The sequence below is a fragment of the Haliaeetus albicilla genome, chromosome 8, assembly GCF_947461875.1.
Source record: "Haliaeetus albicilla chromosome 8, bHalAlb1.1, whole genome shotgun sequence".
NCBI classification, from domain to species: Eukaryota; Metazoa; Chordata; class Aves; order Accipitriformes; family Accipitridae; genus Haliaeetus; species Haliaeetus albicilla.
The window spans coordinates 42126732-42143896 of record NC_091490.1 but is presented as its reverse complement, the minus strand read 5'-3'; the positions used below and the strand labels follow the sequence as shown (position 1 = coordinate 42143896).

Below are 17165 nucleotides of genomic sequence, written 5' to 3'. Positions count from 1 at the left end.
GGTGTAACTGAAGATATTTGCTGCTGTTCTTGGCAGAGACATAATGTGCTGGGGAGGGAAAAAGAAGAGAGTTGTGAAGACAGGGTAGAAACCTCCTTGTTTCTCAGTGGGAGAGTGGACATCTCTCTTGTTCTCAATGGGAGCTGACTGCTGCCATATCTGAAAATCTGACAGTTTGTTTTGTTATCTAACGGGGAAGAGCAGCCCCTTTTTAGTGAAGAGCAGACTCTGAAGTCAACTATCTTGCAGTACTTTGGTCTGAAAATACCGGTCTGTGTTGAGAAGAATGGACAAGGGAATTAATTCCTGTAATATGGGCTGCAGGAAATTACCTACAAGATAAGAGGGTGACTTGATCTTTTTGAGAAAAAAAAAAAAGACTTCCTTATCTTGATGATGTTTGCTCTGAAGTATCATCTTGTGACTGCCAGAGTCTGCCTTGCAGGATCATTCAATTACAGCCGGCTCCCATGGCTGGCATTGCTTCCTTCCTTTCAGAGGTATCGTTGTATTTACTAAAGTATTGCATGTTCCTCTTGGTATTCTGAGGCCTCTGTTGCCGCCTGTTTGTGTAGCATGCCTGCAGCCCTGTGATGCTGTTCCCGCTCACGTGTTAAAGGAGGATACAATCAGCCCTTCAATTAGGCAGGGATCTGAAAGGAAGAGGAAATCGAGATGATGAACCAGTGAGGAGCATGTGTGACTCAATATTAGATACCTGATGGTATGACAAGCAATGAATGAGTCCTACCCCTTTTGGAGGGTCCCAGCTTGTTTGCCTACAATAACTATACAGATCTCCTAGGGGAAACTGCACTGCACTAACAAGGGGTGTTCACACCAGCCAGGGTCTGTGTCTCCTTCAGGATGCTCTGGTTATCTCCACGAGGATTTTTTCACTATGCAGAGTACTTTTCTCTTCTTCATTAAAATGGCCATGTTAAACAGCTGTGAGGTTCCTCAACGCCTACTTTGTTGAACTGATCTACTCCACAGCTGGCAGCTTTTTAGAGCAGGAGATGTGAGGTTACTAAACCCATTCATTTCTCACATGCACCCACATTTCTAATGGCTATGGAGATCCAGCCTTAAAGTCCTCTGAGAGCCATTGGAATGAAGAGCACTTTGTGAAGACATTGTAATTATTATGGGATTTAGGGGTGTGTGGAAATGATTCATGGAGAGGTTTCCCAGCCAGCAGGCTCTTGAAGCCAGGTGAGCTCTTCCCTGGAATGTGAAGCATGCAGCACGGCAACTGGGAGGAACAGGTTTGGCAGGACATTTTAAGTTGTTCACAGCAGACAGCCTCTTCAGAGCCACATCCCTGCTTTACCTACCTCCCAGCTGGATGCTCCTCTCTGCCACACTGGCCTTGGTGAGCTGGAAAGGATGGACACGCTGCGAAGGAGCCTTTCTCGCTGGAAGAGGTATCACATTAAGGTGCACCTGGCTGATGAGGACCTGATGATGCCTCTGACAGTCAAGCCCAGAGACACAGTGATGGACCTACGGGCTCACTTAGTACGGGAGGGCGTCACTTCCTGGAAGAAGACATTTTATTACAATTCCAGGCAGCTCGAGGAGCACGAGACTCTCAAAGAAGCCAATATCCAGAATGGCTCTGTCCTCCTTCTAGTCAGCAATAAAAGGTAGGCAAGGAGCTCATCTGCAGCAGGGGCGGTGCAAAGGAAGGGGAATGCTTTGTGTATCTCAGCCCCCTGGGATGCTTTCCTGTTGGGGTTTGCAGAAAGCAGATTAGGAACTCAAACCCTGCAATTTCCAGCAGGCGGATTGAGATTCAAGGCTCTTCATATCCAGACATGCTGTGGTGTGAAATAAGGGGGTAAGGGGAGGAGGAAATCTGGCTGGTGCTGCCTGTCCTGTCTCTGATCAGGTCGCACTTTCCCGACTACGTGGCCAAACACAGAGGGAGAGACAAGACGTGCAAAAGGGGAAGGGTGATCGTGCGACATGGGGGAGTGCTCTGTGAGCCTCTCACTTGCCCTTATTCTTTCTTCTTGTGTCTGGCTCTCTCCATTTCTTTCTAGTAGATACTTTCTGCAAGTATTTGGGGGTGGCGCAGTCCTGCTTTGACAGGGAAGAGCTGTCAGCTGCCAGCTTACAGCAAAGCACAATGAGTGCTGGACAGAGATGGCAAGAGGCTGCAGCTTCCCAAAATGTGGCCAGATCGCAGCAGAAAGTACAGTGAGACTAGAGACTTCCAGGATAGGCGGTGCGAAGGAGAACAATTAGGGCAAGTATTATATTCCAGTGGGAATGAAACCTGAGATAATGGACCTGAGACCCACTGGCCCACAGGATAGTTTAGATTCAGTGGGGTGAATTTATGCCCACCTGCGCTGTCTTTCCTAATGCCTGGCTGTTGCTGCCAGCATGATTAGTTCTGTGAAGCATTTGGGGGATACTGGATAGAAGAGGTGCACAGCAGAGCATGGGTGTATTGCATCTAATTCAGCTTTCTAAATCCTGAGCCCTCTGAGTTATGTGTCTATGTTGATCAGAGTTTCCTCTGCAGAAAAACCTGCGCTAAAGACTTCAGTTCCTGATTATATGCTACATACTGGAATGGTCCTATTTTCCAGTCCAGAGGCAGCTTGAAATTTCACACAAAGAAGATTTAATAAAGCATTGCCTTTCAGAGCTCAGCCAGACACAAGAGATTTCACTTCACTCAGCTAACTGCAAACCCCAGGTCACCCACAGCCCCCTTCTCCAACATCTCATTTCAGCTCTCTGATTAACTTGGCTCAGCTCCTCCTTTTCACCTTGTTTTTAATGGCAGGAGCATTTCTATTTGTTGTTGTTTCCAGTGTTTATTTTCCTAAATTGTACAGCCTGAATTTTTGAGAGTAAAAACGGATTTGGAGGGACTCAGTTGATGGAGTGCACATATTGACGCTCTTTTGACAGATGCCCGATTTCCATAATATGCTATGCACCTTCCCACATGCTGCAAAAGCAGGGCATAACTGCAGCAGTGCAAAAAATCACCAGGAGATCCTGTCCCTGGTGCGCTGAGTTCAGGGTGCCCACCTGAAGTCACTAGCCATTTTTGAAAATTTAGAGTCTGTTGCTTGAAGTGCCAGCTCAATTTTTGTGAGTACATGAAAAAGGGAGTGGGATTTCTAATATTTTTCTCCTTGAATTTCACCAAAACCTTCCTGGCTCCTAAACAAGCACCTTTGGCTGATCTCTTATTCCTTTTCCCAGGGCTGGGTACATTGTGGGGGGGTGGACAGTCTCTCCCTGAAGTCACGTCTCTCCTCGAGTTCTTGGACCTGAAGGATTATTGGGTTGTGACAACCTCAGCCACTCCCAAAGTATTTTGTGTGGCATGAGTGGTAAATGCCCAGGTATCAGGGGTACATTTCTCTAAAGGCTCATGAGGGTGACTGAGCTATTGTTGTAGCATGGTTCCCCTAGATATTTCTGAGACATGCTTGTGTGTGGCTTGGCAGTCATCGCCCTGCTCGGTCCATGGTGCTGGGCTGAGTGCAGCTTCTGTGACTCAGCACCTTGCCAGATCCTCAGCATAGAGAAGGATGGTTTTTAGAGGGCTCTCTCTAACAGTTCAACTGGGGGTTAGGAAATACAGAGTGGGAGAAGGCAGGTGCTGCATTACAACTGATATTACAGCACCATTTTGAGCCTTAAGATTATTCAGCCAGATCTTTAGCTATTAAAAATCCATGTTGCTCCAATAGCATCCGCAGAGATATGCTGGTCTGTATCAGCTGGGCAACAGTGTGCAACCTTGGGGAATATGAGTAGCCTATGCAGTGTTGGGACTGTCTAGGAGCCACAGGAGCAGAGACGAATAGAGAACATGGTGCTGGGTTTGGCCAGCAGCCCTGAGGATTCAAGAGTTGGTTTTAGTACTTCACCGACTCAGTGAAGCATGGACCCTCTCCATTAAAGGTCAGCATCTGCTCCTTAAGTTCTCCCTGAAAATCTTGGTGTCTCCTACTTACTCTTTTGTACTGAGATGCCAGCCAAGCAGAGCTATATTAATTCCAAAAGTGGAGTTGCTTTGATTGCCAAGGTCTGCAGCTCAGTGTCGTGCCTATAAATATTAATGGTCACTCTGCATGCTATGTGTTCCTACAAGTGGCTCACGGGACAGTTTACTTTGAACCAGAGAAAACATGAAAATGACCCTATTTTTCATCCCCCCCTGCTTAATGCCTTTGTAGATAATTGGCATTTAGCATAGGCCAAGTCAGCATTTCCACTTCTTGCTCGTGTTTTCTGGGGTTTATAACTTAGTCATAAAAATTCACTTAAGGCTGCAGCTTGGCAGGAAAGGGATCAGCATTCCAGCTAATGCTGAAAATTTATCTGGACCTTAGTGTTTAAAAGTTTGAGCAAGCCATTTTGGAGTTCAGTCAACATGACCTCTCGCCCTGGGAAAACACACGGGCAGGCCAGAACAGGGAATATTGCATCCACTGAGTATGCAATTCCCCTTTGTGCAGAGCTTGTTAATCACTTTACTGCTGTACTGATTGAGATTGCAATCCTGTTGCAGTAGAGGCTGAGCAAAGAACGTGCTGAAAAACAGTTTCTGCCCTAGAGAGCTACATATTACAGTAACATGGTTTGCAAGTGGGTAAAACAAGCAAAGCAAGACTTCAAATGTGAATGAACAAGCAGAGAGAGAAACCCCCAAGCTCAGTGGCCTTGGGCCAGCCTGTGGTGTTCAAGCCATCAGTGCCCAGCGCAAGGAGACTACCAGTGAGTCTCGACATGAAAAGAGCAGCCATCCAGCACAGATGCAACAGCATCCACAAGGGCATGCAGCAGGCTGTCCCAAATGCCCAAGGCGTGATCAGTCCTGGCACTGTGGACCACGCCATGGCAGAACCTGTTTGGCTTGCTCTGGAGGCGGTGCAGGGCCCCAGAGCCAGGTAGCTGCTCAGCTGGTCTGGTGGTGATGTGGGAGTTTCTGAAACTGGCATGACTCTTCCCGAATTTTGTCTGCCACAGCGAGCTGCCCGGATGCTCCTTGCTGGGTGCATGCTGCGGAACACCAACCAAAGAAGCCTCTCACGGTGTAGTCAGCAGCGGTGTTGGATAGCGGGTGTACGACATTTGCTGCTTCTTGTTGATAATTTGTTGGCTGCGTTTTGATGTTTGATGTTAAGTGGAGGGATATTGTCTTGAACTGGTGAATCCACCACTTAACCCATGAGCTATTTCAAACAGAGGATAGAAATGGGTGATCCAGAGCAATTCCTAGACGTGCTGTGTGCCTGTTACTGACGGTAGCTGATGTACAGCTTCAGTTTGATCTGAACATGGTATAAGCACAAGCACATTGACAGAGCCTTCGCACTTGGTTTCAGGCTCCTTTCTTGTGTGGTCACCTCCAGCAGTCAGTCAGACAATGTCTGTACTAATAAATAAACCAGTACTACGACTGCTCTCTGTTACAATGCTGGAGTATTGCACTGCAGTTTTGGCCCTGTTCAGGTGCATTTCAGGAGCCAGCATGGGCCAGGGACTGTTCCTTATGGGCTGTCTGGATGTGACCATGCAGGTTTGGAGGGTAAGAATTTAATATGAAAATATTAGCCATTCTGGGCCAGCTGTCCTCTCAATGCAGAAGAAAGTCCCAGGCACATTTAATTTACTGGCATAGACTCAGCCACAGCACATGGGATCCCCTCAGTCTTTTGGAAGCTGAGGTTCATCGAGGCCAAGCAGCTATTGTCATCATATACGGCATGCCTGGAGAATGGAGTTCAGTAAGTCACTGGTGAATAGGTTAAATAAAGTAGATGCCAGCATTGAGTTTAGCAGAAGTCTATTATCTGGAATCTATTGGTGTTGTTTCTCTGGCCTGGAGCCACCTGAAAACATCTATCTCAAGGCATTAGCTCAGTTACCATAACAACTCATCTAGGAACGACTCCTGACAGCTCAAAAAGCAGACCAAGGTCCCACGTGGTATATAAGCCACTCTTAGGTCAAGATAAGCATGTCCAGGATTCTCCCTCTTCTGCAATCCAGCCTCAGTGTCTCTGGTGAGTGCCAGTGCTTATACAAGCTTTAATATGCTTGGGACCCTGTTTTATCCTTCAGAGGCAGTTCAGCCTAGTTTTCCAAAGGTCCATCCAACTCAAGGAGCTACCTCCTGGCAGAATAACAAAACCATACATCTTTGGGGAACCTGGCTAATTCCCTTATTGGCATTCAGTTTACAGTCTCCGATTTTTGGTCTCATAAATGAAAACTATGACTGAGCCACTTGCATAAGGTCCAGTTTAGCTGATGCTAAGAAACTACTGCCTACATTTGATTCCTGTGATGACACATAAGGATCGATGTTTGACATAGACACTTGGCCATGGCTCACTCCAGGCTTATATTACTCCACTATCCTGTCACCCCTTCTAACTCCCACTGGAATTCCCTGAGAAGCAGTCACCAAGCACAGCAGAAGATGTTGGATCTCTAGAAAAAGAAACCAGAAAAATAATGGAATCTACACAGTTTGACCCCACACAGAAAGCCAACATTACAGCTCAGACATGAATTAAGTCCCTTACACTGGGTTTCAGTGTGATTTTGTGATGCCTGCTCCTTGCACTGACCTTCCAGCTCCTGAGGTTGCTCAGCAATTACTCCTCAGCATGGAGGGAAGACTTTTCGCTCCCATCCAACTACTACAGACTTGCCCTGTTAAGCTTAGGCCTAGCAGCAGGCTCCAAGGCATCTCACAGTAGGATAACGATCCTTTAAATAGCACTGAGAGTCTCTCTTCTCAGGGAGAACTAATTAAGTTCTTCAGCACATGCTTAGACATATGTTGACCTGGTATGGCCTTAACAGGCCTGCTTCCATCTACTGGATAAATACCACTAGCTTAAAAAATATCCTCCTAGAGATGCGTTACTTAGGCAACAGCCAGGTGGGGGACTGACTTCATCTCTGTGGCTGAAGGTAATATTTATGTGTATTACTCACGGGCCAAGCTCTCTGTTGGTGTAAACTCCTTGAAATCAGTTAAGTGATTTTTAAGTTCCGAAAGCACCAGTACAGTTACCTCTGCTGACCTCTTGCAGTGTGCAGGCCAGAAAATGACATGTGTATTTAGCTCAGTTACTTACTGATCAGCCCAAGAAGCTCATTTAACAAAAGCAGAGAACATGGTCCATAGGATCTAAATTCCTCCCCTGTGCAGTTGCATGGGATTGCAGTAGATGAAACTGAGCTAATATGTCCCATGGGGGGGGTCTGTCTTGGCTCTAGGCAAAGAATTAATGGATGGAAAGTATATTCTAAACTAGGTTCTTTTCTGGTGTGATAATGGCACAGCTTCCTGGACTTCACTGTAGTTGTGCCCATGTATACCGGGTGAGGATTTTGCCCAGTTGGGAAAAATACCCTCTCCTGTGTCCTGGTGTTTTACGGGGTAGATGTGCTACAGGGTGGGCTCACAGCAAATCCTTGGCTATTACAATCCCCTTAAATTTCAAGTGGGGAAGCAAGTGCTAGAATATGAATCCTGTTCCTGGGTTTTGCAGAAAACCCAACCAGTGATTGATATCAGCCTAAGTAGACTTGTAGTGTCCTTTGCTAGGACCCAACAAAAAACCCCACCCCATAAACTCTGAACTCCTCTCAGTTCTGATGAAATGTTTGCAGCACAGGCTCAGTTTCTTGTCTGCATAATCACAAAGAGCAATTCACAGGAGTCAAAGGACTCAGCCCTCCACCTACTGGCTCGGCTGGGTGGGGTGGCTGCCTGGTAGAGCCGCTGCCTACAGGCCACGAGTATCTTGGTTGCAGTCCAAGGCGTGATAATGGGCTCTCTAAGCAAATGTTAGCCCTGAAGAGGTACCCCTAGAAACTTGCAAGAGCTTCAGCCTCTGTTCTAGAGACCCCAGGGGGTAGCCATAGATGATTTCTAAGGGTCTGCAGAAGAGTAACTAAGAAAGTAATCCTACTTTTGCTAAGCTTAAGTTTTCTATGCAGGGTCTGTACCCTGTCAGAAAATGTTTATGGAACCATAACCCCAGAAAACCACCGTTTAGTGCTAATGCATACGCATGGGGGTGAACATGTCTAGAGCAATTCAAGCTCTGTCTTACTGTAAACATCCTCAAAGTGCTCCTAAAGCTACAGGCTGCCCTTGTTCTAAGATGAAAAATGGATTTCCAGGAGCACACACTAAAGAGGGAGAGCCTTGCTTATGGGAAAAAGGTTTACAGACAGTTGCAGATTATCTGAAGGAGGGTGAAGGCATCTTTTGCGGAAGGATAAACAGGTCTGAAACCCTGCAAGTGGCTTATCCTCAGCTATATAGTGTGACTGAAAAAACAAAACAGTCAGAGGATCAGGTTTATATTCTCCCCACGTCAGGGTCAGTGCCTCCTTGGTCAAATGCCATTTTTGATTGCATGTCTACAGTGCTCCAAGTATTTGCCTCTTTCTTATTCAGATAATGCCAAAGAGCACAGCCAAAGCCATGAGAGATGGGGAGTGTGACAAGGGCTGAAGGGAAGCAGATGGAAGAGAGCTTGGCTGTGGAAAGGCAGCCCGGCCACCAGCGTTTGGTAAGTCCCTCCCTGCACGCCAGCTCAAGGACTGTTCAGAAAGCAGCTCTGAGTGTTTTCAGCACTGTGCCCATGAATAATTAATCCAAACAAAACAACAAATAACGTTTCCTCATCAGCGCGCCGTGTGGTCTCAGCTGCCAAAGGAGAAGCGTGGGTAAGACTGACTCAGCTCCTGAGGGCAGTGAATCAGAGTGAAATGCCCATGAAAGGGTGACTTCTGCCTGGGTGATGAAGCAAGAAGGAGCTGAGGTGGACTTTGCTTAGGGCCCTAGATGGGGACATTGGACATCTGAGCCTCCTTCCGACTCTCTCACAGGATTCCTCAGTAAGTTGCTGATCTTGGCCTTTGTTTTCCTACGTGTAAGTCTGAGATAATGTAATCTGCCCTTCCTTCTACTCTTTGTCCATCCAGCTGTAAGTGATTCAGGTTAGGGACTGTCTGGGCTCCTGAGCAGTTCCTATACAGCGAGGCCCTGGTTTCTAGGTTGAAGGCTATGTACAGCAACTAAGCGCACTATAGACAGTCCTGGAGTTTGACAGCCTTTATATATCCAAAGGACAGAGACTGGTTGGTCACTGTTACAGCGACTACCTCACCTGACTTTAGGGACCCATTGTTACACCAAAACTGCCTTATTTTTGAGCCAGGGTTTATAAGGCAATGAGCCTCTTTGTGTTGTTCTTCCATCTGTGTGCCAGTCCCCCTGCTCCAATAACTTCTGAAACAGCTGACCTGATTCAGCCCAGTTTGATAGAAAGAGAGAGGTCTCACAGACCCAGGATTCCTGCAATTTTCATGAAAAAACAGCAGCTGGATAGCAGAGAGACAGAGTTAATATCCTACTGAAGGAAAGGTAATTACACCTCTTGTTCCCTATCTATTTTGAGATGCAGCAGCCAAGTGACCAGCTGGCATTTAGATACTGGCTGGTCAATCAGTACCTGCCTAGCTTCAAACCAGCTCCTGCACTTGCTGCCCCTTGCCTGCAAAGCAAGAAGGTGTTGGAAGAGCTGAGGGCTTTGCTGAGGAGGTCTGGAGGGGATAAGGGTGCCCTAGGGATATTACAGTGAGCTGGGAGCACCAAGAAAGGAAGAAATAGAAAGGAGTTGTAATACACAAATCAGAAGAACAGGTTTCACCACTTCCCTTGCTCACACAGCAACTTGATTTTTAGGTTCAAACTAATTTTCAGGACAAAATGGATGTTTCTCTAACCACTACAGTACTTTCCCCAGAAAATTTCAATGACTGGCAACTGTCTTACCAAACCCCCCAAACCTGCATTTTCTGTCTTTCAACTGAAAAACATGCCTTTCTGGACTTTTTTTTGGCAGTGAGAAAACATTTGATTCTTTTTTCCAACAAGAGCATTTGAAGAAATGCTACAGAAAATGGAGTTTCTCAGATTTTTTTTTTTCCTAGGAACAAAAATATTTCCCCAAGTATTTCCTTGGACTTTGCAAAGAAAGAGATTCTAAGACAGACAAAGACATGATCATAGTTACAGCTGAAGATCTTTCAGTCCAAGCAACTGAAATGGACAAAGAGTGGGATGGGACTAAGCATGGGAAGAAGGAATGTGACTTTTCCAAGGTCAACCAACAAGCTAGGCACACAGTGGAGAGTGTGCTGGTGCTGTTGGGTCAGCATTTCTGCCACTTGACCATGCAGCGCCTCTGCACGTCTGTCTGTCCTGAAATAATGAGTTTCCTGGACCAGAGCCAGTACTTTCCTGAGTGCTTGGAAAGTGCCTCACACAGCTCTAGGTGCAGTCATAAATAATAATTTAAATGATAATAATAATATTAAAGTGGAGGCGTGCCACTGAAGATGGGACACACTCAGCAACAGAGTCCTAAATCTATGCCCCTCTTCTAGTAAAAGGTACAGTTTGCCTCACAAAGCCTGGGAGACCAGTATTTACTTCTCTGGACATGATAATCACAGTCTTTTGCTCTGAAAAAGGCCAACTGACCTGAGTTGAATTAGGTCCAGTATCTACTCTAACACCTCATGCCTGTAGCTGGCAGCTCTGGTCAGCTCTGGTCGGCTTTTTGCAGCTCAGAGGGATATCTGGAAAGAATAAATTAACTGTGGTGGTGTGGGGAGCTGCCTGGACTAATGTTTTTTTTCAGAGATAGGTTTTGATTGACACTTCAAATCTGCCTGACAATCTTTTATTCTAAGTGCAGTTGCTGCCTTTCTTCAGAGCAGGAAGAGCTGGTTTGGTTGCTGTCCTTCAAATGATGGATCTTATCACATGGGAAAAAGAAGGAAGAAAAAAAAAAGGCAAACCACCTGGAAACAGCCACAGGTACAGCCTAAAAAGAGGTAAAACTAACTGGATCTATTTGAGGTATTTCTGGTTTTTCCCTCTATGCCATAATCCAATGCAAGATATATGAGAAAAGAGGCTATGCTCTGAGGAACAAGGGCTGACTGTTTTCTTTCTTTACTTGACTGTTCATTATGTTGTTTTCCTTCAAGAGATTTTTTTTTAATGCTTTGCAGATAGGGCTGTGCAACCCTCCAGTGACAAGAGGACTGGGAAGTCAGTGGGACAACCTCTTTTACTCACTTTTTTTACACTGCCTCTTCTACTGCCTGTCATTCCCACACTGCCTCTTACACTTTAGTTTCAGGTATTCTTCATACTTGCTAAATGCTGGGACCTCACCATTCAGCTGCTCTCAGAAGAGGGGACAGCCACTTTTTACAATGTAATTTAGACATCTGGGGTTTACCTGAGTCTGGCCAAGAAGAAGGTTGGGTCTCCAAATGGGCAGAGGCTTGCTTCGAATCCTCTTCTGGACACACACTTAGGTGACAAAATAGGTGTCTTATTTGAGATGTCCTGTCTCTCCTCACTTGTCTTGGTCCATCAGAAGACAGCCAGGCTCTTCAGACTGCAGAGTATAGGGCTGCTGTTGTACGTCCAAATACCAAGAAAGATGCTGATACTAAGAACTGCTCTGAAATGGATGTTTCCCTTGTTCTCTGTGAATACAGGTGTGGACAAGACCAAGGACCAAAGCTGAAAGGTGTGCAAGCTCCTGTCTGCGTGCCAGCCTGGGCATATTGCAAGATGGAGACATTTGCAACTTCGCATGCTGCACCATGGATGGAATATCTTCTTGCTGGGAGTGTGTATCTTTGGGATCCTGCTATTGATGGGGCATCACAGACAAGATTACCAAAAGCACTGCTGTTCGCTACTGCATTCACCTCCACCTTGGAGCTGCAGCCAGGCCTCCCCAACCAGCTCCTTCTCTTGAGCTTCACGAGCAGAAGACAAGCCCAGGCAGGCCTTCTCCACCAGCTGCTGTGCTTCAGCAAGGCAGCTCAAGCTGAGGCATGTTTCAGCAGCTCTTCTGTGCTTCTCCAGTACCCCAGTCATGGATGTATCAAGTGCTTCAGTTTACAGGGCCATCAGCCTGGCAGCTTTCCTGGGCACTAAATTTACTTTTTAAAGTTACATCAGTGTTGCACCCAGAGGGAATGGAGGAACAGATGCAGCCTGTGAAGTCTGGCTTTAATTCACCTGCCTCATTTAATTTCCTGCCCTGCCTTCTAATCAATGAGTCTGCACTAGCGGCCCTGGGAATGCAGAGGTTTTTTCATAGACAGGAGAATTCAACACAGCGGCTGTGCTGGCTGAGCTCTCAGGGTCTCGAGCAGGCTGTGTCACGTCTCCTTTGAGGCTGCTTCATTATGGATTTCCCTCCCCCAGAAGCACTTGCACACTCTCTCCAATCCGCGGCAGCTGCACCACATTTCCTTGCAGGAGCTGGTTGGCACAGGGCAGCTGTGCCACGTTAGCCTCTTTTAGTCAAGGCTGGCTGCGCAGCATTCCCTTCTGGAAGTGCTCTCCTTCCAGGTGTTCCTGGTTTTCAGCCACATGGCTTTCTTTTCAGGGCCACATGCTGCTTTCTGGGGCTCTGTCCCCACGGTGGCTCTGCTGTGCTACCTCAGACAGGCTGCTGAGGCCAAATGTGCCTCATTACCTCCAAGGGATCCCAGCAACATCATGGTGCTTCGCAGGGGCTCCCTTCTGAAGGCAGCTGTGCCGATGCTCCCTCACAGGGCCTTCAGGCCAGGCTATTGTGCCATATTGGCCTTGTGGTGTGTCACTTCCCAGGTGTTCCTTCACCGAGGACAGTAGCACCATGTCACCTCAAAGGTGCTTTCAGGACTACGTTGCCTCAGACACTCAGGGCTATCAGAAAGCCCCGATGAAAGGGTTTCTGGCATTTTTGCTTTGGTTAAGCAGACTCCTGCTGTCCTGGTTTTTTTGAGCTCATGTTAATTCCAGGCAGTGCTGCCCAGTTGCTTAATCAGCTAGTGTCAAAACCCTGGGAGACAGGAAGGCTGTGGTTGGTAGCACCTATTTTGTGATGTTGCTGCTTTACCTCACATATTATAATCTGTATCAGATTGCTCTTTGCCTGCTAAAATGGACAATTAGGATCCAGTTGTAATGCAAATTGCATGGTGGAATAAAAACCACGGGGAACAAAATCACAAATAAGTGTTTATGTCAGCCTTTGTTACTGTGTGATGGGTCCCGCTCAGTTACTGCTCCGCTGTGAAGCATCAGGCAGAAGAGAACCTGGTGTGCCTTTGTGTTTTATAGGCACGAGCGGCTCTGTGTAAGACTGCCTTTAGGCACTCGCGGCCCCGATAATGTGTATGTATGCAAACCTAACAGACAGATTGCCGCCTACACTGGAAATCTGATGATTGCCTTGTTTTTTCAAGGCTCTGCTTTATACACTGCAGGCCAAACCCATGGGGTAATTTCCAGTCTCTCTGCACAGGGCTGAGATGATGTGGTGAGAGAAGCGTAGAGATGCTGAAATTTCAATCTGCCACATAATGTGCTCCTAATACTGATAGCCTTGTAAGTGTGGTGTTGTCATTGGTGTCGTCGTGGTTGTTCTTGTCATTGTTGTTTTCCCATGCTTGGTGTTAAATGTTGTAAATTAAGAGAAATATTTAAATTTGAAAGTTACTGTGGAATTAAACACACAGGAGTCCTGCAAGTGCAAATGCAAGAGGAATGTCTTCATTTAAAATGGGAAGCCATATCGATGTAAAGGGATATGCTGCTGATGTAGCTGCTTTTACTGCATATCAGCTTTGCATTTCCTCAGGCTCCAGGTAACAAAGAACCAAGCTGCATGTTTTCATAGCAAAACTCATCTTTGAGAACTGAGGTGGAATATCCATGCTTATAGTTACAGCTGGCAGTCAGGACGCCAGTGTTTTAAGGGTTAGCTGAGCTTGTACAGTACCTGTAAGATCCAGACTGAGAACAATGCCTGTTCGTATCCCATTGAAATGGTGGCTTCTAGAGGACAGCAAGGAACAAGAGTGAGGGGTTGTGAAGCCAGATGGATGAGGCAAGTTCAAAGTCCTTCTAGAAGCTATGGCAACATAGCTTGTATATCTACTCAGAAAAGCCTTTGCAACTACCATAAATGACTCTAAATGGCCTTATTTTCCCGCTAGCAGTGAAATAAGCAGCTTCAATGGGGAGGAGTAAATCCATTTGATTGCACATGTTGCTGGGAGTAACCCTCTTATTAGTTATTAGTAATAACCCAATCTATTGCTAGCAGCGTGGCCACCAAAACAGACAGCCTTATCTGCCAGAGAATCATTGTATTGCTCCTAACATTTCCAATTACAACTGAACAAGGGGAGTCGGAAGGGCCTCAAGGGAGGAAGCTCTGTAGGAAGCAAAAGCCAACATAGAGAACTTGGGTTATAAACAATGTGTGTGAAATATATCAGGGCTAATACATCTTTTAAGAAAGACTACTGCCAGGCAAGGCTGAGCTCTTTCTGTTCCTGACTTTCTTCTAAGCCAACGCATGGTATTTGTATGTTGGGTCATGAGATGGTGGAGGTGTTGGCTTGTTAACTCATCTTCTGAAGGAAAGAGGGGCTTCTATACCTTGGGTATGCAAGGCCGCAGCTGTCAAGCTCAGGGCTCCAGTCCAAGATTTAGATGAAAATTCTCCATTGAAATCAATGGCAAAACACCTGATCGCTTCACTGCAGCAGGGTTGTTCTCACATGGCAACGCCCTGTGAAATTCTCGCTTGGAATAGATCAGATTCTGCTCTCATTTATGCAATTATAAATCCAGTGTAGCTCCATTTGAAACAACTGTTTTCATCCAATGCAAATGAGATCAAGATCTGGCCCAGGCTGTTTTTGTACACAATGGAAACTGACTGAATTGTGGAAAACAGGAAACAAATCTAATGTAAATCTAAATGGAAATATCATGCTGTTACATCAGAATAAATTGGAAGCAAGTCTGTTGATTCTAATGGAATTCATCTGGATTTACACCAGACTGTGGCTCAGCATTTGTCAGTTGGCTGCACACCGACATCAAAACGCAAACCATGCTACCTCAGCTGAATAGCTTTGAAAAATTTCTTCCTTTTCCTTTACATTTAAGCAATTGCCTCTGCATCCTGATAGCTGATTAGCCTTTTCAAACAAATAGGCCCCTGCAAGCAGACATCAACAAATGAGCCCTGCTCTCGCTAGCATTTTCAGAATCTAAGTGATGAATCTGAAGTACTGAACTTGGTTTTGGAGTCACTTAAACTTGCTCCTGTTCCTCTGTGTTCACAATGTAGAGCAGTAGGATTGAGCTCACAGGAGGACAGACCTTAGCAACAACTATTCCGATTTCCCCAAAGTACGTCAAATTCATTGCCTTCCCACCAGCAGTGGTCAGGGGCAGCTATTTCCTAGGATGCACAGGAGATCTTTCAGTAGATAAGCAAAATATTGTCATACTTCCACTCTTGCTGTGTTCAGTCAGATGGTCAGAATGGAGCCATAACCTTCCCTAATGGATCTGATAGGAAATTGCATCACACTCTGTTCCCGCAGGCAAGTTATTGCTCCTCTGTGTGCCTCTGTGCAGCTGGCCATGGGAGCCCATTGCTCGTGGGGCACTCTTCATGGGGAAAGTGAGAGGGTAAACTAATGTCTGAGCAGCAAATTTGACTCCCTAGGTGAAACCCAGACATTGTGCTTTTCCAGTGACTAAGAGCACAGTCACGTCAGCCCCTTCCTTTGAATCTCAGTTACCCCAGCTTCTTACATAATTCAGTTTTTAATCTGTGTTCTTGTTTCTCTTTTGATAATTAGCAAAATGTACCTTAATTAAAACAAGAGGAGGAGAAAATGACAAACAAACTAAAGCCCTAAGTCAATGGGATTCAGGGAGGGGCAAAGCTATTATTCAAATACAAATCTTGTTGGTAACCAGGCAAACATGGTAATAACAGTTATGAAGAGTGTTGCAAAGGTAAAGAGTTTTCTGACTGTTGGATAACTGTTTGCTTGTACACCCTTCTTTCAAGGGACTGGCTAGAGCCTGACGTCTGAATACCACAGAGCCTGGCCTGCAATCAGTCTCCTAGGAAGAAGAGCTAGGGGAGTGGTGTGGTCAGCAACCCGTGTTTCTATTTCTCTACCACTGATTTTCTGTGGGATCCTCAGGAAGTTAATTGGGCAAGATTTTCACAAGTGGCCCCTGTCTATGCTTGCTTTAATGTATAGATGTTCAACCTGAGACATGCACAATCTCCCTTTGCGGGATCATTAGCAACAAAGCACACATAGATCTTGACCAGCACCTGAATGTGCCAGCCACTACCTCTCAGAGTCTTTATGTTCCCATCTGTAAAATGTTATAATAAATACTTTCCTGATTTTATAAAGCTATTAAAGTCTCTCTAACAGAGGCTTTCAAAGACCTATGATTATTAAGGCTTACTCTTGCTTAGGCTTATTCCTGCAGGTCAGCTGTGCTTAATTTGTGAGAGCTTTCTCATTGCTGGCACTGCAGACCCCATGTGGCATGCAATGTCTTGCTATCTTGTTTCTGTTCTTTACAGCATCACCTGGAATAAACGCCTGCAGACAGGATGCACCTGACAGTTGTGTTGTTGATACACAGACAAAAGCTCCAGCTTACTCATTGCTTACAGCCTCTATAACTCTGTTTGCCATGCACCACAGGCTTATTTCATCCATGTTGGTGAAGTTGGCACGTGTGAACTTGGAAGCAAAGAGAAAGCAGACGTGAGAAGTAACTGGGTCCCGGCCCAATTCCAGCTCTGTGCAAGAAGGCACCATATGCAGTCATGGGCAGCACTGGACTGCAAAGTACATGTAATCCTAGGGAACCAGCTAAAGTCAATTTGCCAAGCTCCTTGGGGAGTCTTGGCAGCATCACTGCTTTTTACTCACTGCCTGTAAATGATCCTAGTGCACATGAGAATAAAGCCTATATTGAGGCGGGTGTAATAAGACCACCAAATGTGGAGTCAAGAGAGAATCACAATTGCAGAGACATTTTCTGCTCCAGCAATACAGGAAGATAGGGGGCAGTTATTTGCTTTTATAGGAATAGGACTCTTTAGGCAAGGACCTTAAAAGTAGGAATAATTGTAATTTACTGTTCACATTGTGCAGTGGGGAATCAGGCCCAAGTTTGTAGCTACAACCTTTAGCTATAAATGCTGTGGACTGGACTGTGCTGT

At 45.9% G+C, this 17165-nt stretch overlaps 1 protein-coding gene and 1 long non-coding RNA gene across 2 annotated transcripts; both read left to right on the top strand.

Moving 5' to 3' along the window:
- The first annotated feature begins 810 nt into the window (after positions 1-810).
- TINCR (TINCR ubiquitin domain containing) lies at positions 811-2298 on the top strand. Its single transcript, XM_069790308.1, is given in 2 exon segments — positions 811-1328; positions 1330-2298. Coding segments are annotated over 2 exon segments (411 nt in total). The 5' UTR covers positions 811-1241; the 3' UTR covers positions 1654-2298.
- Positions 2299-7786: 5488 nt separating this feature from the next.
- On the top strand, positions 7787-13621 carry LOC138686547 (uncharacterized). Its single transcript, XR_011325903.1, has 4 exons — positions 7787-8582; positions 8702-8910; positions 10796-10900; positions 11596-13621. It is a non-coding gene; the product is annotated as an uncharacterized lncRNA (long non-coding RNA).
- The last annotated feature ends 3544 nt before the right edge of the window (positions 13622-17165 follow it).